We start from the raw sequence: 22,965 nt of genomic DNA on the forward strand, positions 1-22,965 counted from the left end.
AAAACTAAAAAAAAAAAACCAAAACCAAACAACTCCCCCCACCTCCACCCTGCAAGTAGCTGCAATTTCTTTCACTGATTTACAAAGTATGTTATGGGTAAACTGGAACAAAACACCAAGAAATTAAATGTAAAGAATGTTTGCTTGGAACTAGCATGACCTGATTTTGTAATCTGTCTAACTTCAGTAGTTCGATGAGTAATCTTTTTAGCTACGAACTTACATAACTCTGTTTTGGTGAATTAGAAGGGGTCAACCCAGAGTTCAGACCAACATCACTTTGCTGTATCACTAAAAATGTCTTTGAATTTTTTTTTTCAATTTTTGACTAAAAGCATGGTTCGTGGCGAAGTTTCATCTTAAGATGATACACCTGGGAAAGCTTCACTGGAGTCTGAATGAGGTTGTTTAAGTAAACAAGCAAACACAAATGAAGGCAGAAATACTTCTTTTACATGTATAATATCTGCAGAATTTATTATTCTTTAAGACTAAGCCTATAAAACAGCAGAGTGCCTAGTAATATTGAATTATTATTCAGTGTATGTAACAGAACATTCATCACAGTATGGAATAATTTCAATGAATGATTATAAATCTAATGAGTTTCATAACTGTAAGAAAAAAATCCTAATGAGTTGAACAAACACAATTTCTTGATATGAATGCTATGCTAATAAGAAGAGAGAATCTTTTGGATGATATTAGATATTTGGATAAGACCAAGTAATTTGTTTAAAAGTATATCTGATTGTACCTGCAAAAACCTATGATCTCATCTCCCTTTCACATTTATACAGTACTGAGACAGCCTTTTGAAATGTGTTTCAGAGCTTTCAATTTCCTCTGCCTGCATCTTTCTCCTGTGATTTTTCTCACTTCATTTCAGCTTGCTTCTTTTGAATATTTCTCCTACTCAAGCCAGTTCACTCACACATTAAAGTGAATTTTTTGCATAGTGGTTAGGAATGTTTTCCCTCTTCCTTGCTGATGTAAACCAGCCAACTGAAATGTGAATGACTTGTTCATGCAGGAGCATCTTTTCATACTTTCCAAAGCACGATGCCTTTTCTGCATTGAAGTCAATGGCTTTGAAGTCTCTCGTATCTTGTTGCCACTGGAATAAAATTAAGGTAAATATAGAGGGATATAGATTTGTGTTAGGGATTACTTTAAGCTTAGAAATGTATCTACATCTCTAATCCTGAGGACAGTTCTACTGGGTGGACAAATTATACTGACAATTAACAACTACAGTGTGAAAGCGACTCTGAAGTCTCAGTGGAAGGAAGCAGGCTACTGGATGCCAAGTTTGTTGCTTTAACAGAGAGGAAGAGAGACAGAAGGCAGGAGGGATGGGAAGGAGTTGCTGAGGAATTTAAAGAATAGCTACTCAGTTGTCTCAAAAATAGAATTATCCCCAAAATGTTTCTTCACTTGGTCTATGCAGGTTCATGCACACAGCCCAGTTCATAGGAAGCTGAGATGAATATGCATTTGTTAAGTATAAGATTAATTGCTTTGGACACTGAATCTTTTTAACATAGAGTTAGGAGCTGCTTTTTCTTGTATAAAGGATATGAATGAAGCATATTACTAGTGAGTTTTTGCCTTCTTAAATTGACTATCTGTACATCACATCTCATTATCCGTAAGAACTTCCAGCTGACAATTAGCATCTGCAGCTTTGTTTAAAACAGTTGATCATCAGGGTAATTCTCTAAAGCACAGTGGTGGTTGTGATTTTTCTTGGCTTGCTGTGGTCACAAGACAAGATTTTCATTGTTTTTTAACAGAGATATAAAAATATTTCTACCGAGACACAGAAGACTTTTTCTCAGTCTTCTGTTGACAAATAGAAGCACCCTGGAGTTCAAAAGCAGCTAAAACGATATGGCTGCTAAGAAGCAACACCATCATTTTGTTTGGATCTTCCACCCACAGCCGCAGGAATTTGTCAGAACAGCAATGTTGTACACCGAAGAATCGCATGATACATGCTTTGATTTCTTTTATAAACCTCTGTAAAGAGCAGCTGGGCAAGCTGACATACCCAGAATCCAGCATGTTACCCTAGCAGCTGTCAACCACTTTTTTGCTCTAGCTTGTCACTTGGTAAGTGCAGTAAAGGCTCAGGCACACACAGCCTGCGTGGTGGAGCAGGGCTGTAGCTGCTGGACTGCACTCTGGGAAGGGCACCATCTTCCTCCAGCCTTCAGCAGCAGGAACCCCTGGCTAGCTGTCTGAAGGCCCGAGTGCTGCTGACACTGCTTTGCCTTGGGCTTCGTGCTGCCATTTCGAGCGAGTGGCACCTTCCTAAGGATATCCTGTCAAGTAGTTTGAAAGACATTCCTTCTGAAACCTATAGCATCAAGTCTTTGGGATCTGGAGCAGAATCACTGGTGCCTAGTAGGTGAGGAGAATTTCTTTTTCATTCTCTCTCTCTGCCTTTCTCTTCTTTTTTCTTTTTTTATATATTTATTTGGGAGCAAATGAGATTATTGAACTGCAAGTTACAAAACTGCTTTGGGATTAAGAGAGCAAAAGGGCTTCAGAGTGTGCATGGGATGGAGAGAAAGACAGCAAGAAGCCTCTAGCTATGGGGTATGCAGCAGAAATAGAGGGATAAAAGACACATGGATGGAAAGGAGGAACAGAAAAACGCTGGGTAAAGAGGGCAAGATTGGGGAGAAGTAGGAGAATATCAGCCAGATGGCCAGGTTAAGCATCTGCTCACGTGAGGTATTTGTAATGCATTGTGCTACCTGCAGGTTACAAGGTCAGTTTAAACAATGGTCTGGGAAAAGATCTCCAGGAAAAGAGGGACAGATGATATAGCTCTGTTAAACCCTTAAAGCTGCAACCTTTAAAGCAATTAGAGACACAGAGATGTAAAGAAGAAAACTGGGTTTGGTTTGCGTATCCACAGAGAATTAGTTATCCCCTTCCTAATAATTTTCAGTTCTGGTTAATCTTTATGTGCTTTTAGGACAGCTTAGTACGCAAAGAATTATTTTCCTGGGTGGATAATTACTTCCCACTCCTTAGGGATAATAGGTAACTGTGGAAATGAGATTTGCCCCCTTACATCTGGAAAAGGAAAGCTCTCTGCTTTTTTTTTTTTTTTTTCATTTTTTAGCATAAACCTTCCAAGTTGCTGTCTAGATTTTAAGGAAGTGTAGCAGTGTGACTCACACTGGCTTTTAAAGACCAAGAAGGAAATATGTATGTGATTATAAGGACATATTTTCAATACGTGCTGCACAGGCAGAATACACCCACAATCCCAGTGATTTTCTGTTTATATATTTAGTGTCCTCCTTAAGCAGTGGGTGGAACAAATGTGACTGGAGAGTGTGAGTGTATAAGTGGAGGGTGTTTGTGTAGCTGAACAAGAGTTAGAGGGATTGTAATATTGAAAGTCGTGCTTAGCAGTTCTGTTAATTCATCCTTAAATAATGGGGACATGCAGAGTGCCGTCATTAGCTCACAATAAGTTTATTGCTGTCAGTCATCTGTGTTCCTCTTGCTATTTTTACAGTAGGGAGTAACTCAGAAAATAAGAGATATTGTTTTGGGGGATCTAGACTGAATTCAAAAAGTTTCTGTGCTTTTACATAATCTCTTCTATGAAACATGCTGCACGAATCATATAACCAGGTCACACTGAAATTGATGAGCTCATTGAACCAAATGCACATCAACCCATTTGCCTTCTGCCTCCTCTATGCATGGCAAAGACCCTCCTGTGTTAGGGTCTCTAAGTGATGGGGTGCTACCTTTCTGCTCCAGCACTTAGTGAGACTTCTCACCAGAGTAAATGTGAAACAGGATGAACCTAAATTTTAAAAATACCATTTGTCCAGTCTGAATAATCAGATGATTCTACCAGTTCAGCCACAATCTCTTGAAGATGATGCCCTACATCTGACCAATCTGAAAGTACATATTTAACCCTTTTATTCAAGATCTGTAGTTCGTATCTGCCAGTTTTCTTTACTTGCATGCTGGCTTCTCAAGCTGAACCCCAGGTTATCACTTTGCACAAGAGCCACCACCCCTTGTACCGTCAATACCAGCCGGTTTCTTTTTGCACCTTCTGCTCTGTCACCTGCACTGTGATCTCCTGCTGGGGTGGCCTCCTTCTGCCCTGCACGTTACACAGGTCCGGGGGACGTGCTGACACGAGAGGTCTGTTGCACTTAACCAATAAAACAACAAAGACGTCCGGCGGCAACTTGGCTTTCTCCACTTGGACAGAGCATCCTTCCCTCACTCGCCCTAGGTGTGCTGCTGCGGAAAATGCAGACTACATTTCCGAGGGTAGGGTCCAGTGTGTGAAGCAACACAATATAGGAGAGCATTCATTTTTCCAGACAACTCTCATTCATGCCAGGCGATGGGTTTTGGATTCAGGAGGGTGGCTTGCCATGCAGCTGAAATTGCCTATACGCCTGCTGCTGGACCCGGCGCTGAGGCAGGTGTATCCCACACTGGGGTTTCCACAGCTGGAGTGGTCCAAGTGCCTTTGTGCCATGGATCGCACTGCGTTAACCCAGTCTCTCACCCATGCTGGAGAGAGCAGCAGCGCATTTTAGAAATGCCACTTTCAGAGAAACCCCCATTAGATGATTTTTGCCTCAGTTTGTTTCAGGTTTGCTGTTTCTCTCATGTTCTGTTGGCACCTCAGTGCCAGGCTGTGGTTTACAATGAGGTACAGGTACAGTTTGGCACCCTGAACCACCCTGAAGTTGTCATTTGTGAACAGCATGTGAAGCGTTAAAAATCTTTTTTATTTGATCCAGAAGGGACATAGAAAATAGATTTCTCCTCCTTTTATGTGTGAGAATAAGTAAATAGGTTAAAATTAAGGTAAGAACTTGATGAAAATACACCTCCAGACTACCTAATGAAGTAGTTGTGGCAGCCTGTGAAGCATCAGTGGTTATCTCCAGGAAGCTGTGGCTTTAACCTACATGGTTAAAGAGGAGCAAACCCATCTGTCTTTTAAAGAAGAAAAACAAGAACTCAGTGAATTACAGACTTTAGTGATTATAAAAATACTAAACCAAGTTATTTAGCAGTTTAATTTGAACATTTGGAGGATAATAAGCAAATAAAAACTAAAACTTGTTTTTCCAATTACAAATCTTGTAAAATTAATGTAATTACTCATCTGATAGGATAACTGTTCTTGCAGAGAACGTAGATAGGTGAAGCACAAGTAAATAATAAATTCTTTATGAGGACCATTTCTGTTTCCTTTTCCACTCGGTCAGTGCTTTGGCTGTCATCACTGTTTATATTTTGCTGCTTGTTCTTCCCTCACGTAACTTCTATTTAATAGCTTCTTGACAAGCATTTCTCATGTAGTAGCGCTAATTCCAAAGTCATATCTCTGTTATTATTTCTTCAATTTCCCTTCATCAAGCACTCCATCCAAACTTCTGATGGCGGTATTTCTCCTGGGGGCTGGCGGGGCGCAGCACACCTTTTAAAACCAAATGGTGTCTCAGGCTTCTGACTGCTATTTTGGACTGTCGTGAGGCTGTGCTTAATCGAGCTGTATTCCCAAGTCACACTGAAACCCAGCCCAGGCTTGGCTTACTTCCCAAAAGTGAGGATCAAAGGAGGCAAATCAGGTTTTGCTTGATTTTGGGGTATTTTTGTACCAGGATGAAGCTGGACCCACAGCTGCACTGGATGGGGCTGTGGGGAAGAGAGGGGTAAAAGCCCTGTGGCTGTGGGCTTGGAGATGTGGGTGGAGGCACTGCCAGCCATGCAGCACTTCTGATGTTTGCTACTTACTGGCTATCAATGTGCACTCTGAGTTTTGCCATCAGGAGGATGCATGGTTAGAGTGTCTGTCTCTGTCACTTTTTCCCACGTTTGTATCCTCAGGGAGCGGGGGAGAAGATGCTCAGGTGCCACTCAAGCTTCAGAGGTCTTGCTTTCTTTCCTGGAATGCAGCAGCAAGTTGATTTTATTATCTGCTTTCTAAATAAGCAGCAAAGAAGGTTATTCTAGTCTATTTTGTTCTCCTTTTGGATATAATTATAAGACTTTGTGCTTGCTTATTTCTGGCAAGTTTGTAGCTAGGGACATACATACTTCTTGTTGTCTATCAAAACCAAAACCAAAAAACCTTACCCCAAACTGCTTTTCTCTATATATATGTGGAGAATGGTGGATCATGTGGGTTTGAGGCTTCTCTTTTTTATAAATAACATGATTTTCAGTATGCACTCATCTTCCTGGACACATGTATGTAGAGGAAAACAAAATGAGATCAGTGAAATGACCCCAAGTCTGACAGCTTTAACCGCCAGTATCGCCTGGCTGGCCTGTCCCTGGGGCAGGCGCTGCCTCTTTTGGGAAGGTGGTTTAATGAGCAAAGCTGGCAACCAAGGGAGGATGCCAGAGCCTTACAAGATGCTGGGCCTAGGAAATGAAGGGAATCTGCGGACACCCATAACCCCCCCTAAAAGAAACCCTGCGAGCTGACACGTCTCCAAGAGGCAGCCACAGAGACTGCAAAAGGGCGGCATAAGGGCAGCGTGGTTTTCAGCTCCAAGAGGATGGTGGCAGGTTCAGATGACACCACAGCCTGCAAAAACTGCCGAGGGCTATGATGAGGAAAAGCATGTGATTCTACCCTTTGATCTTTTCTGTGTCTGGATAATGAAGTTTTTATTTTGAAGAGATTGTTCAGGGGACACACTGGACAATTTATCACTCCTTCCCAGATGAAGTATGAAATACACTAAAGGAGCTGCACTAAAATGCAGACGAAAGGCACTTTGGGGATGTTCAGTCGATGACCAACTGGCACGTTTGTGTGCAAATAGCAGTCAGGGCAGAGAGCACCGCAGCCACAGGAGCAAACCCAGGAGAAATACAAATGGATCCCAGTACTCTTTGCGCTGTAACCTAAAAACATTGTAAATAGTCTTGAATTACCACTGAAAGCGCTAGAATTTTGCAGTTTATTAGAGAAGACCATACTGTGTTTTGAGTCAATAGTGCAGAGGCTTGACATTGCTTGAAATATGGATCTTTAAAATGCTTGCTTATGCTGACTCTTACACTATAAATGAGGCAGACTTTTTATGATACAGTGCTATAGAAATTTTAAAAATATCTTCATGTAGGCATCATGCAGTTATTTGTGAATTTTGCAAGTTAAATAACTGTGAACATATTAAACAGAAAATGACACCTTTTTTTTCCCCCAAATATACTGGAGCTCTTAATTTTCTAATCTTGTACTATTGTCATGGCATACTTGGTTGCTGAAATCTGCAAGTATTCATTTAATTGTTAATCTAGTCCACGTATGGATGGAGGTAGAAAATGATAGTGGCATTACAATCCTTCTAGTAAGTACCTGAAGTGAAAACAAAAAGCCTTAAGATAAGTCTGATTAATATTTATAAGTAATTGACCCCCCCTCTATTAGCTGCAGACTTGAACTCCATTAACACCTGGTTCACTGAGGCCTGGCGTTTGTATATATTGAGCTTACTGACAGATTTCCAAGGTCTGCCTTACACAATATTTGGAGCTTTTACTTGCTAATTAGAATTATGCATAAATGGAAATGACCGAACTGTCCAATGCCTGGTGATCACAAATCACTGGCCTTTCAGTTGCCAAAAGAGTATATTGCTATAGGGGTCTTCACCCTATACGTTGACCTCAAGAGTTAGACCACCCAAAAGGATTTTGAAGACAACAAGATTCCTCCAAAAAGACTTGATTCTTTTAAATATTTTTTGCTGAATCGAAGTTTAACTAGCCTCGAAGTTCAATGTTCTGAATTCCAACTCCAGGCAAAGTTTGGAAGTGGCTGATTTTTATAAGGAATGAATCAACATCCCAGTTAAAAATATCCTCATACCTGAGGATTTTGTAATAAAAATGTAATGCCTTCTGTAAATATCTTGGGGAAAATGTAATGGGAAGGAAGAGCAATAAATAGATTGGGGATTTTTGCCAGTTTTATAGGGTCAGCATTGGTGAATTGTTATTACAAGGTAATTAGTAACTGCTTTGTCTGTGTTTCTGTGTGCGTACACAACACGTGTGTATAAATATATGCTGTAAATGGTAACTAATTTCTATATAGAGACCAGAATTACCAGCCTAATCTGTCCATTCCCAGGTAATATCATTTCATAAATATGACAATCCAATGGTTCACAGCGCTTTGCAATCTATAAAATTGTGGATTACTTTTGGGTGTTAATTAACAGTGATTTCTGTAATTATCAGATATAATGGAAACGGTATCACAACAGCAGGATATGCAAGAGACTGGGATGCTTTGTTCGCCATAGCTTGCCAGGGCACTGTCATTTATCTCAGCTCAAAACAAGCTTAGTTGGTTTCTGTAGTGACGTTTTTGGAAAGGTTAGTGGATTATCAATAGATACTTTAGATGTACATGCCAAAGGGAAAGAAACACGGAGGAAACAGTAATAAAAAAAAAAAAGGTTTAAATTCCTTTGTGGATTTTGTTATGAATCGTAAAAGGGCAGAGCAGTCAAATCAAATTGATGTTTGACAATCATGGGAGATACGAATTTTCCTGTGGGAAGTAATGAGGGCTGATTGTCAGAGCTGTAGCTACTAATGCACAAACCAGAAATATTGCTCTCTCTTTGGACTTGGGTTATTTTCTCGTCTATAGCCTCTGTGAATTTTATTCATAGACCTTGGGGAGGACTTGAAAGAGAGACAAGGGGAACAGTCCACTGAGGTTTAGCAGAACCAAAGAAATCCAAATGTTCTAGGGGATGGAAATGCAATAATGAACCCCAATTATCTATGTAGTGGCAGTGTGCAATAGCTACACTGTTACAATTACTAATATATTGTCCTTCTGTCCTGCATTAGAAGACTTCTAAAGATTTAATAGGATTTACTTTCTTCTTTGGGGATGCTTTTAGGTATTTTGAAGATTGAACACTGTAATTTGGGAGAAGATACACTGCCTTTTCCAGATGTAAAGGTTTTACCCATGCCTCAAGCACAAAACAACTCAGAACTAGGAACCGAATAATCTTTCTCACAAATCTGTGAAAGGCCCTTGCTAAAGTGCCTCAGTACTTGTCCTTTCTACTTCAATTTTTCCTTCATGTTCTATGAGAAACAATTTCTCCATCACAGTCTTGTGCTCCACTTCCGGCTCACACATCCAAATTATCTGTGGGCTGCAGCTTTCCTACTGCCCTGACACTCTGTCCTGCAAAATGCTCCTGCACAGCAGGTCATTGATCTTCTCATCTAGCTTGAGGGTAGCTGAAATGTCAGTATAGCTTCTAGCCATTTTTTCCTGATCTTTACTCCAATGATGTATGGATTCTAATACTGAAAATGTATTCCTTAGTTACTGGATAAGGATTAAGGCTCTGTAGCATGGGAATTCTTCCCTGAAATTGAAGCCATATCCTAAACTGGGAAATGTACCAAGCCAGCTAATACTGTACTTTCTGGCCCTCTGTATTGTCTGCTGTATTTTCTAGAAACAGTGACGTTTATGTCATTAAAAATAATAATAGAATTTGTCAGCTGACTATATCCCCAAGAGAGTAAAAAGGTATGTATGCACATGCAATGCCTCGGTAAGAACAACTCTAAATGTCTGAAAATGAATATACCGTGCAATATAAAATCCAGTCTTGGCTGGAACAGTTAGAGTTTCTTGCACACCCCTGTCCACACTGGCAGGGGCAAGCACTGCTAAGTGTCCTTCATCTGAGGCCAAACCTCCTCAGTGCAATACAGATTCTAAGTCTTAGAATATGCAACAGAGGGGGAGTGTGGATCTGCTTCCTTAGCTTTAAGTAAATGAAGAGTTTTAATGGCAATAAGCATGTGGCATAGCCAAACCAGAAACTAGGAATGCTCTGTTTCAAGCACAAGATGTTTATTTTCCTGCTGCTGCCCAGGAGGCAGGCAGGGCACAGCAACAGGCCAGAGGAGACTGAGGAGAAAGGCTGGGGGGAGCAGAGGGTAGGGGGGAGCAGAGGGAGGTGCACAGGGCACGACGAGGGAGAAGGCTTGGGGTACATGACGTGGGAAGGGATTGAAGTTACTGCATCGCCCAGGTCTCTAGGGGGAAATGGAAAATGAAGAGAGACAGAAAGCCGGGAGGAGAATCATATTTGAAAGGTACTGCTAGTTACAATAAAATTCTTAAAAAGGAAACTTGAAGAGGAAAAGGGGCGGACTGTATTCTTGCAATTCCAGGCATTAAGTGACTGTTCTATAGAAAAGCAGGTGGTGTATGAAACACAACAGACTTTGTTAATGCTGTATCATATGCAACCATTTTCCCTCACTTGCTGCGTGTGTTGCATGGGTAAAGCTAGCCAAGCTTTCCATTTCCAGTGTAACGTCACTACAACCTTCAGACACAATGCTTTGGGTGATTTTACATCCAGTGCTGGTGGCTGCCATTGCTTTGCCATAAATGAAAGTATTATGGGGAAGAAAACCAGAAGGTTTTGATAAATGTCTTTTCTTTCTAAAGTGCTTGTAGATCAGACGGTGGTTTAAAACTGCATCCCTGAATCAGTTCACCTACCACTGAAATGCAGCCATGAGAGGAAATGTGACTAACGACGACTGCAGTGGTGGCCCGGTGCAGCCAGCTGTTGGACCTGGTTGCTCCTGCTGAATTTTTAAACTTACCATTTAATCTTTATTGTTTGGATGGTCTGTCTTTTAACATTAAAAAAAAAATATCTTCTTGGGCTGGGAGGCTGGAGAAAAATATGGAAGGAATATTTGGATGCAAAGCATATGTAGACAGCTGGATTGTAAGGTTATCTGGTTAGTGGCCATTCAATATAAAAAATTAAACAAGAGACAGGAACACTAATAAATCAAATCCTCAGACACTCATACCCTAGGGAACAAGAGATACCAGAGGTGATAGCAGAGACCAGACATGTCAGGAGAGGTTCAGCCACACCATTGCAACTTATATGAAAAGGGTAAATACGGTTATTGTGGGTGTCTCTTACAGGAAAGAACAAACTTCTTATGGCATGTTTTACAGGGATTGTGAGAACCTGTGAAATGTAACCGGCAGCGTTTAGGGGGAGGGCCAGAGGGAGGGGTCAGAATGGATTAGGGAGGAACAAATACAGGAAAACGGAGAGGAGGGAGCATAAAAGGGTCTGGTTGTGTGTCAGGGTGCGTGTCTGACCGAGCCCTGTGGCTGATCGCTATGGCCTGTCCCATCTCGCTACTCGACTCAGTTCCTAGCTGGCTTTGATGTGGTCTTGCTTTCCATTTGGGACTTCTGGAAAGACCCGAGGTGCAAGCCAGATAAGGGGCATGCAGGGTCTGGGCACGGGTGTGCACAGTGTGTGAGGGCTCTGCAGATACTTGTGTTTGTGAATCACACGAGTGACGGCATGTGCACGTCTCGCTAGCAAACTTCAGTCCTCATCAGCTGGCAGGAGAGGAGGATCAGGCCATCCCTGTGTGTGTGGGTGCTGCTCGTGTACCGCTGGCTGCCAGGGTCTGGGTGCGTCAGCGCCCCTGCAGCACACGGGTGGGCTGGCTGCAGCTGGACCTGCCGACAGGAGCAGTGCTGGGGGGACCCGCAGGACTGGGACTGGGACTGGGACTGGGACTGGGACTGGGACTGGGACTGGGACTGGGACTGGGACTGGGACTGGGACTGGGATGGGAGGAGCCTCCTGGCTGTGAGTGTGCACCACGTGCAGCTCCCATGGATGGGGCAGAGGAGCCCCCTGGGACGGGAACCCTCCAGTTCCACTCTCTGTAACAAGTGATACTGGTTACAGCAAGCAGAAGAAAGTTTTATCCAAATTGCAGATCCTAGAGCAGCCAGCTTCCCACGTAATTTATGAAATCTGAGGACATCTGAAACTGAAAGGGTGCTGTGAGTTGAAATCTGCTATATTTGCAAATCCAAAGTAGATAAGACTAAAGTGCTTCACAAATGAAACATTAAATGGTGCTGTATTTTTAAACTTGCGAAGACGTTTGAATACTGTGAGCAGTAATTGCATTCTAACCAGTTTGACTGTGTTCTCTCCCCAGGAGAAATGGAAGAGTTAGAAACCCTGTGGCTGACTGGTATTTGCCACAATGAGAAGAATGAAGTAATGAGCAGCCAGCTGGACATTGACAACATGGCGGGAGTGTTTTACATGCTTGCAGCAGCCATGGCGCTCAGTTTAATAACCTTTGTGTGGGAGCACTTGTTTTACTGGAAACTTAGATTCTGCTTCACTGGAGTCTGCTCAGATAGGCCGGGATTGTTGTTCTCAATCAGCAGGGTCAGTATGATATTAATTTTCCCCCTTCAGGCAACAGACAAACATTACCTCCCTAAAATATTATCTTTCCTTTTATTCCCACTTGGACACTTGACATACATGTTAGAATATCAACGTGATGCTCTAGATTGGTCAATAGGCTTAGGATGGGCTTACACTCCATGTACTTTTGTCAGTTGGATTATTCTAGGGCACGGATTATCATATGCCAGGATAATCAGTAATCAAATGCTGAAAAAAAATACAGTTAGGGAAAATTTTGACGAAATGGTAGAGCTGCTCATATGCAGGAAATAGATTAATTTCCACGAAAAAATCCAAACAAAATAAATACTAAACTGATGACAGATATTAGCTCTCAGTTTTGTGTATTTATTGAACAAGTAGATTTTAAGTGATAAAACACAAGAAATATTTTTATAAGCTTTTCTTGATAGTATTCTTGAATAAATCTTATAAGAAAAGGTCAACACAAGCATCATTTATGTTTGATTAGACACTAACAGGTTTTAATGATAACTTTACCAAACCGCAAGCAGATTTATGTATCCAAGAAACTGATACTTGAAAAATAAAGGAAGTATGTGCTTGTTCTTATACTTTAGACAAATTACTTGGGTTTTAGGGGTTTTTTTTGTTTGTGGGTTTTTGGTTTTTTTCAAACACATAGTACTTTCATTAGGTAATCAATTTTCCTGGATTTTTTACACAGCTGAGGAGAACTGAAAATGATACTAAAATGCTCAATTCCTTTAAAAGGTGCTGAAATTACCCTGTTGAGTAAATGAGATTGTATTAGAACTGCTTTACAAACACCGTGCCCTACCCTGTTGGGAGTTGTCTAGAATAGTGTATACACTTTAACCTCCACATTTTACCTTTGAACTTTGTACATCTGTCCTTTTACATGTAAAATTCTCCTAACCAATGCAAGGAAAGGAAGTACTTATTTCAAAGGCAAATTTCTGAGAATTACAAGTTCACAGGGTCAGAAATGTCAATTGAGCTCACAGGCGAGACTGAAGAAGTTGGAGTTAAAAGATGGACTTCAGCTTTTTGCTCAAAATTAACTCAAATTCAGGCTTTAGAAAGAGCTGGGATTTTTTTCATACATACTAAGACAGGAAACAGAAAAGCTAAAATTTGATGACTAGAAGCATTTTTATTTCAGTGAAAGTGAAGGGTGCCTTAACTTCCAAGAAAATAGGCTGTCTGCAGGCTTATCTAGAGGGGTAACTTGATCACTGGTTTAAATAAAGGGTTTCCATTACTGAAGGTTACCTACATTCTGTAACTTGGGGACCTTTTGGGCACCCTTTTAACCTTGTTTTCTGGAATAAGCAGGAGAGGCCAACACGGACCACTGGTTTGTAAAATACTGGCAATTTTTCTCCTTTACAGTTCCATCAGATAAAGCAGAAGTTATTTTTCCATATCACTGTAAGGAAATGCTGAAAGGGTAGATATGTGCTTTTAATCTTTCCAGTCATTAGATAAGCAATGCTTAATTTTTCTTTATTGCTAATTAAAAACAGAATGGAAGTATTTAAAATTTGCACCTAGTGATTTAATATGTTTTATATTACTCATATTACAGGGTATTTACAGCTGCATTCATGGAGTACACATTGAAGAGAAAAAGAAGTCTCCTGACTTTACTTTGACCAATTCCCAAACCAACATGTTAAAACTACTGCGAACAGCAAAAAATATGACCAATATCAATCCTTCAAGAATTAACTCCCCCAAAAGAACAGCTGATTTTATTCAAAGAGGTTCCTTGATTATGGACATGGTCATGGATAAGGGAAACTTGATATTTTCTGATAACAGATCCTTTCAGACAAAGGACAACTTTTTTAGTGACAACATGAGTGAACTGCAAACACTTCCTAGCAATCGACACAAGGACAATCTTAACAACTATGTTTTCCAAGGTCAGCATCCTCTCACACTGAATGAATCCAATCCAAACACAGTAGAGGTTGCGGTAACAGCAGAAACAAAAGTGAACTCCAGACCCAGGCAACTTTGGAGGAAATCTGTTGAATCTTTACGTCAAGAATCTGTACGTCAGAGCCAAGGTTCCCAGAGAGACAATGGGTCAGATGAAAATAGGCAGCTTTCACTGAAAAGCCAAAGATACCTTCCTGAAGAGATTGTCCATTCCGATGTATCAGAGACATCAAGCCGAGCTACTTGCCATATGGAACCTGAAAACAACAACAAGCACCACAAAACCAAGGACAATTTTAAAAAAAGGACAGTAGCATCAAAATACCCAAAAGACTGTAGTGAAGTGGAACTGACATATCTGAAAACCAAACAGAGCTCTCCACGGGATAAAATCTACACGATTGATGCTGACAAGGAGCCAGGATTCCGCTTGGACACACCTCAGTACATCGAAAACATTGTCCTTCCAGAAACTGTAGAGTTTCCTGATGTTTATCAAGATCATAATGACAACTACAGGAAAGCAGAACATGCTAACAGGACTCCCTCGCATAATGAAGACAGTCTTCCAAATAATGACCAGTATAAACTTTATGCAAAGCACTACACTTTAAAAGATAAAAATGCTTCCCTAGTTGACATGAACGATAGATACAGACAGAATTCCACCCACTGCAGGAGCTGTCTTTCCAATTTGCCCACTTATGCGGGACACTATTCGAGCAGATCCCCCTATAAATGCGATGCATGCTTGCGGATGGGGAACCTCTATGATATTGAAGAAGATCAGATGCTGCAGGACACAACGAACTTATCACTTCCTGAAGAAATCTATGAGCATAGTTGGTCACATAACAACGCTCCACAATATCATAAAAAAAATAAGTTGAGGATTAGCAGGCAACATTCTTTTGATAATATCGCTGATAAATCCAGGGAAATTGATATTGGAAGACCTTCTCGTAGTATAAGCTTGAAAGAAAGAGAGAAATTTCTACAAAGTAGTCCATATGCAAGCATGTTTAGTGTTCCCTCAAGCAAACTGTTGAGCAACAAGGCCTCACTCTTAACTCATGCTCTAGAGGACAGTAAGCGGAGCAAGTCGCTGTATCCTGTTCACTCAGATGACAATCCCTTTCAGCACTCGTATCGTGATGAGCAGCACTTGTCTCTTAGGCGAAGTCCAGCTGATCTTTATAAACATTCATTACCAACAAGAGGAAGAAATGATAATTATTTAAGGTCATCCATAAAGTCTACAGCATCATACTGTTCCAGGGATGGTCGGATCCATAATGACATGTACATTTCAGAGCATGTTTTGCCTTACGTTGCAAATAGGAATAGCTTGTACTCAACTCCAAGGGTTTTAAATTCCTGTAGCAATAGACGTGTGTGTAAGAAAATGCCTAGCATTGAATCAGATGTTTAAATTTTCCATGAACACTTTATCTATAGGGAAAAAATAGTTGCCACCATCTTAGAGGGAGAATTTATCCTTTAACAGTATCTTGCTATGGTAAATGATACAGAAACCTCTCCCTTCCCCAATGTACTTTTGTACCTGAATAGGCAAACTAGTAGTATGCTCTCAACCATCCTTTTAAAATGTCTTGTTGAAAAGGATAAAAAATAGCCATTTATGTATGCTTTATATATAAATGGCAAGCTGTACTGAAATAGCTCCAGTATATGTTGGCAACTATGCTGTTTTGTATCTAATTATTTTACTATTTCGGTCATTCTAATCTATGTTGCTAAGTATCATTCAATGTACTTTTGTCATTAGAAATGTTTAATGATTTTCTAGTACTGGATAAGCAATATGGTATGCATGTAGTATGACACAGACAAAAAGAATTAGGAATGCATTTGCACAGATTCAAAAGTAAGACTCTTAAGAACAGAAAGCTAGACTTTCAAAAATATATTTTAGCTTCATAATCATTTTCAAAGCCAAATAATAATTAAAAAAAAAACAACCACGCCCCTGGACCTTAATTAATAAAATACAGTGTGTTAGCACAAAATTAGGATGTTCATTCTAGAATACAGAAAAGAAATGGGAAGGCTGTAGGCCCAGCCATGTGAACTGCTGTGTACCACCAGGAAGCCCCAGGGATATTGGTTAATGTTAATGTACAAATGCTTTTCTTACATTCCACATGCACTTGCCATTGCAAACTAAGCTCACTGGAAAGTCTGCAGTCATCTTGTCAGAAATTTCACAGCTGCCTAATCCAGAGTATATATTTTTAGATATCACTATACGGCACTTACTATGGAGCTGTGGATTTTATTAGTAACCTTGAGGCCTAATATGTATGTAAGTTTGCATTTGCCCCTTACTGGTGATTACTCAGGGTTGTATAGTATTTCTTTTATTCCTTCAATTCCTAAACCAAATCCCAACCCACTGTAGTTCTTTGTTCATAGTGTAGTAGTGACATCTAATTAATTGTGTGTTAATAGTATTTAAGCTGTTAATGCAGTATCAAACACCGACAGACATATGTTCAGTGTAATCAGCGAGGAGCACAATACCATTTATTTGCATACGCAGTGAAGGATTAACACCTTTTGAGGGACTTCTTCCTTCCAGAATATTGTGCATATTTGTTGAACATCAGACCATTTTTTTTAACCTCTCCAATGAAGTCTGTTATATAAATTGAATATATGCACACATAATTAAGGAACAGTATCTTTATTATCACTTACTGGTATGCAAAGTTATTCACATAACAGGGATGCAATGTTGTATTACTTTTACTTCTAGTAAAGATCAATCAGATTATTTCACAAATAAAATATCTGCTACACACCCCTCCTTACCCCCTGGGGAAACACAAAACCACTAGATTTTGACCATAAGGGAGGGTGGAAGGGAGGAGAGGAAGCCTTTTCATGAGAACAGTCTACAGTTGTGATTATGTTTAAACTGAAGTAAATGTAACTGCTGATACATTTAACTACTGACAGCATTCCACAGGTGGTGCTCTCCAGTTCTGCTACTCTGAGAATTGCTGTAGGGTTTTTTGTGTAGAGGCAGCTGAGACTATTCAAACATTATTCCCTCATTTCACTGAGGAGCAGCGAGCAGGGAAACCGTTGTGAATGCGGAAATGTGAGCATTACCCTAACTTTTCTCTGACCTGAATGAAGCGTGGTGAGATTTGGGCTTCCTAGTCCCTTTCCAGCTTCCAAAAATCTTAGTATACTTTTTTATAAGTATGTTCAGAAAGCATATTTATGGGTATCTGTACAGTCTCCAGAACAAATATGTTTTGAGTATTCTTTATTTGACATTTGGTCACAATTACTGGCCCTGATCCACATGGTATGCTTTCTGGTTCCTCACTGGATCCAGTTTCTGAAAACAGAAGATCCTTACCTGCCTTTAGAGAGAGTCACCTTTTGTAGGAACAGTTGTATGAGCCAAGCCAGGTGAGGGTGTTTATGGGATCAGCACTACTTTTCATGAACCAAAACTTTTTCCCAGAGACACGGGGATACAATTGTTCTTAGGTCTACAGGAAGGCAAATGCGCTGAAGACATAAATATTGTTGTAATGAGTTTAATAAAAATATTTCAGACAAATTTTAATTTCCAGTTCAAATCATAGTATATTAAATAGCTCAAAATACTTAAGATTTTATCTGGTGTGTTTCAGCAGATATGGTATTTGTCGATATCATACCAAAACCTGCCGTGCAGATCACTGAGAATTTTATGAAGTGAATCCTAAAACTCAGTGGTGGCTCTTGTTTTTCGCATCATCTTAAAGCTCTCAAAATATTTGCTGATTGCTCCAAGTCTTTAGTATCATCATCTCTATCAAACTAGGCACGCATAATTCAATATATACAAGTACTGTATGTGAGATTGTGGGAAAGAAAAATTCCCATTTACAACATTTCTAAGTAAACTCTTGAGATCCAAATGTAACCATCCTAAATCCAGGTGGATTTATCCTTCTGTAAAAGGTACAAACAAATTAGCTGGAAAGAAATACATTATTGCAGTGTTTGCCTTTTCTGATTTGAGCAGATTTCTGGTGACTGTAGAGTTTTATTGTTACTAGTCGCAAATATATGATACCACCACCTCCCCTAAACCAAAGCAAATTAAAGAGACAGAGGGAAAACTTGATAATGTTGCACAGCAGTTGTTCACATGGAAATAAAAGGTGCTGCCTTAAAGGAGAAAAAACCCACCCCCAGATTCTGAAAGTAGAGGGAATAAGAATCTGCATGCATTTGTTGTTTTGAGCTTGGCATATAATACGAGCGAATAAAGGGGGAAGAAAAGGCTACAGGGTAGGGCTGTAGGCGAGTAGCTGGTATGGTTGCAGATTTATACCTGTAAAGAAGAAACAGCCAAGAAGTTGAAGAAAAATCTTCAACAGTAGAGCCACAAGCCACAGCTTGTGAGACTCAGCCATAGAGCGTGTGGAATTCTGAACATTGCCTGAGCTTTGTTGATATATTTGCACTGACTTTCAATTAAACTGAGATCAAGACTTTCTGTATTTCCCTCTCTCTCACTCTAGCTGCTGCTATTCTTGAAGAGGAGAAAAGAATCTTCCTGCATAAGTGGCCATCCTTTCTGTACCTTTCTGGATGGTGCTGGTGACTTGTTACATTTTCCTGATTACAGCTCTAGCAGTTTGTTGGTCATTCCTTTCACCAAGATTTCCCGTGACTCCAACTGGAACTGAATCAGGCTGTAAATGATATGGGCCATTCTTGGTAGCATGTCCTGTAGTGTTACACTGCTCCTGGACGACAACTTTTATGGAGGCAGGATATTGAATTGCTGAGGAATGGAGTAGGTACATGGAGGTAAAACCAGCTACATAGACGTACCTGCCTCTTGCTTTTTTTCTCTTTTAAAGACATTGTAGAATTTCTTCATGCTTTTGTCTTTCCCTTCTCACCGCAGCAAATTTTCCTTTTTCCTTTCAAATGGATTTTGTGTTCTGCTTGTGTTTCTTAGAGCAGCGTAGCCACCCACTAACTTAAACGCATGGAAATAAGATATTTTAATATATAAGATAAAATTAAGGAAAATTAAGAGGTTTTGTATTTCTGGAAAATTTATTTTAATGTTTTTGCAGCTTTTGCTGAGAATTCCTTATTCTGCTATCTAAGAAGCTCAATTAGGAGAAAGAGTGCTGTGGACAAACTGAAACCAAACCACCACCAGCTCACTGTGTTTTGGCAGCATCTCATAAATACATGTCTCTCTCTGATCTTTCAGGAATACTTAGGAGGTGAAATAAGGCTCACAAGGAAAATCAGGGGTGTTTTTTTCTTGGTGAAAATATATCTTTTTAGAGGAAATCTTTTAAAGGAAGCAAAAACTAGAGCTGTGTGTAGCTTTGGGTTTCTGTGCTGGAAGGCTAAGGTCTTTCTGTTCCCAGTGAGGAGAGGGAGAGAAAGCTCCCCGGGGAAGGTAGTTCAGAGCACTGAAGGCTTAGGAGCTGGTGTGTGTGTGAAGTGTCCTGAAAGATTTTACCTCTCTCTTTTGACCTTTTAGAAAGTATAGGCTCCTAACTTAGGCGTCTCAGTTAGGTGGGCTTAGAAAAGTGATGATCTATGTAACCCCAGCCTCAAAAATCCACTAGTTAAATCTGCAAGTGAGCACCAAGTTAAACCTTGCAGGTGCATATAGGTTCCTGTGCTTATGCGACTAGTTACTAAGGTAGCACCTGTCGTTCGTGGGTTTTGCAGTACTCCCAGCCTAGTCGGTGTCATTGTTTTCTTTATACCACGTGACTACTGAGCATGAAATAGAAGTGACAGAAACTATTCCTTGTAGAATAACTTGCTATTTTCATATTTCTGCAGTGTTAGCATATGCATCTTAGTGATGGGGAAGAGTTTGGAACTGTTCCTTCCCTTGCTGGGTTCATCAATGTAGAACAGGAATTGTGGTATGAATCTGAGGGTCTAAAATTCAGCTTGCATGTAGGAAGAATTCAAGGGGTGAAACTTTTTGTTGTTTTACATTGCATTTAAGGTGTTTCATATAAAAAACCTAGTGAAAGCAGATCTTTTATGGCAAAATCCTCTCTTAGTTAATATAGAACAGTAACTATCCTGTGGTTTGGCTAGATTGTGTTAAGTGTTAATCATCACATAACGTGCTTCTTTCAAGGTGGAGTGTCATACACACTCTTGCTAAACTTTCCCTTTCCCAGCTGTAGCCCTATCTTAGCTCGAAAGTCCCTTTAAAGTAGGTATTTTTCCTGTATAGGGCAGTCTGTTTTGCAACATAAAAATTGTTTTCCAGTGATACACTTAAATTGTTTATTTTAGTAATGATATTTTTTTTGATCTGAACTTCCTTCCATTGAGAGCTGAGCCTTCAAAGTATAACAGTGCTGAAGGAACTTCTGAAAGAACTTAAAGGCCTTTTCAAGTATGACTTATGATATGAGCCATTTCCCTGCCCAAACTCGCCTGTGTTGTCTTATTTAAATGTATTAGCAATGTATTATTGTCCCTAGGAGGGACGGTATTACTATCCCTAGGAGGGAGCACAGTTTAATCACAGCTGTGTGTTTATTTGTGGACATAAGTGCAGGTACAGACAGGGGTAAGGTGTGGTAGAAGAAAGGCTCAACCTGCTCTGGCTGGAGTCACCTGTGAAGCTGTGGTTAAATGGAGTAGCCTCAAGCCCGTCACGTCTCCTACATTGATCATGCAGACTTTTCTGTCTGATGTGCACGTATTGTACATAGTGTAAACTTCTTGTCAATGCTCAGCTTTCATTGTGGACTTAATCCCATGTTCACCCTCATTATAGTGTCGCAGCACTGTTTGTGGGATGGAGAGGTGGCTGTTTGTGCTCTCTAGTGTCTGTTGTCCTGTTATACAGGAGCATAAATCCTGCCTTGCTCCTCTCTGCTCTGCTGGGGAGGGTTGCTGCACTCTTTGTAAATAAGCTCCTCATTTATTTCACCACAGTCAAGCTTTTTTTTTTTTTTTTTTTTTTTTCCTGCTTCTCTCGACCTGTGTACAGAGTATGCTCTCTAAAAACATGTGCTCTTCCAATGTCCTGCAGTTTGGAAGTCAGGATTACAAGTGTGCATTGCCCTGCAGTGCAGTGAAAATGCATTTAGTCTTTCTTGCAGGTTCATGAGCTTTTTTGTTACATACTGCAGAATATATCTGCTGTGGTTGAAACATTTTTTTAAATGGATGCCAGTCTTACAGCTGTAAGAATTCACTGTTGATTTTGTGATAATTTTGTCATATCTATAATTTAAGAACCAGAAATAATATAAGAAAATTCAGTTACCTCACCATTTACCAGGTTTTTTGTTGTTTTGTGCTTAAATGCCACTTTTTACTCCTTTTGCGTAATTCTTTACCTGTGTTGAAAACAACGCTAAATTAGTAGAGAATATAAACATGCTGTAACACTGTCATGCAATACCTTTATTAGTAGATAACCACACTAAATATAATATTACATATTTAAAAGCGAGATGGTTTTGACTTTCCAACTCTTAAAAAGTAGTGGTGATAAGCAGTTATACTCTAGATGTTTTGTCCTTTCCCTTTTGTATTAGTATGTTTTCACTAATATATTTCACAAATTATATTTCTATGTGCACGTTAGAAAACTGTGAAAATAAATACCAATAAATATTGTGATACTTATTCAGTGCACTGTAAAGTTCCAAGTGAGATGATACTTTGCTTGGGAATTGATGAAGGTTTCCTCACTTCTCATAAATGGTACTAAGCTTTAATGTGGACAAATGATAATATTTACAGTGACATGAAATTTTAATGGAGAATGTCTTGTTTTGCACTTCTAGTACTATTATAAGAAATGATGTTTTTCTCAGCAAATGCATTATGAGAATACTGTTTTTATTTGTTTTGTGCATTGCAGTACATAATAGCAGTTTTGAAGATATTTGTGTTACATCACTACTACAGGATTCTTTAGTCTTATAATTTTTATTGAGCCCGTTTAGTAATGGTGTTTAATGGCAAAAACCTTTTGGAAATATGCTTTGGCTTCTGTTTCACATTGCAAACCTGCATTTGGACTCATAGTGATGCAGTTGAAGGCCCTCATGAGGTTGCTGCGCCTTCCCCTGCTACTGGGGAGGGAGACCTTTCTTTTTCACTGTTGGGACCAGATTAGATTTTTTTTTTTTTCGAGAAAAAATTTGGAGAATGTGTTGTGCAACATTTGAAGTGTAAATAATCTTCAAAAGAGGAAAAAAAAATAGTTGGAGGTTCACAGATATCCACACTAGTGGGTGGTCTGTGGTGGGCTGCAGGGTGTGTGGTTTCTGGAGGAAATGATAATTTTTAAAGTGATTTGAATTCTACTTAAGTTTCTGAAAGTCACTGAAAAAAACAGGAATTTTCTTTTTTTTTAAAGCCAAAGTCTTTATGTTGTCATACGAGGTTTCACAGGATAATGGGCCAAAGAATACAATTAAATATGCAAAAGGTTAATCCTATGGAAAAGGGTATCCTGTCATCTTGATATGCACAAGCATATTAATGGTAATAGGAACAATGTGTGTAATTTTCCTGTATATTGCTATGTAGGTTGCACTATTTTGAATGATACAAGCCTGATATTGTAATTACCAAATACCATAAGAAGCTGTTTATTAATATTTTAAACTTGTTAACCTAAATATATATA

General features: G+C 39.7%; 1 protein-coding gene across 2 annotated transcripts in view; it reads left to right on the plus strand.

Moving 5' to 3' along the window:
• GRIN2A (glutamate ionotropic receptor NMDA type subunit 2A) overlaps nucleotides 1-22,548 on the plus strand; it is a 188,712-nt gene extending 166,164 nt beyond the window's left edge. The window contains exons 13-15 of one of the 2 annotated variants that reach the window (XM_040592943.1): nucleotides 12,085-12,323; nucleotides 13,921-15,581; nucleotides 18,833-22,548. In XM_040592943.1, the coding sequence (XP_040448877.1) occupies nucleotides 12,085-12,323; nucleotides 13,921-15,581; nucleotides 18,833-18,848 (1,916 nt within the window). In that variant the 3' untranslated portion in view covers nucleotides 18,849-22,548. Of the gene's footprint in view, nucleotides 1-12,084; nucleotides 12,324-13,920 lie in introns of both variants that reach the window. The other variant, XM_040592942.1, reaches the window with a different exon arrangement.
• Nucleotides 22,549-22,965: the final 417 nt, after the last annotated feature.

The sequence above is a fragment of the Falco naumanni genome, chromosome 4, assembly GCF_017639655.2.
Source record: "Falco naumanni isolate bFalNau1 chromosome 4, bFalNau1.pat, whole genome shotgun sequence".
Lineage (NCBI taxonomy): Eukaryota > Metazoa > Chordata > Aves > Falconiformes > Falconidae > Falco > Falco naumanni.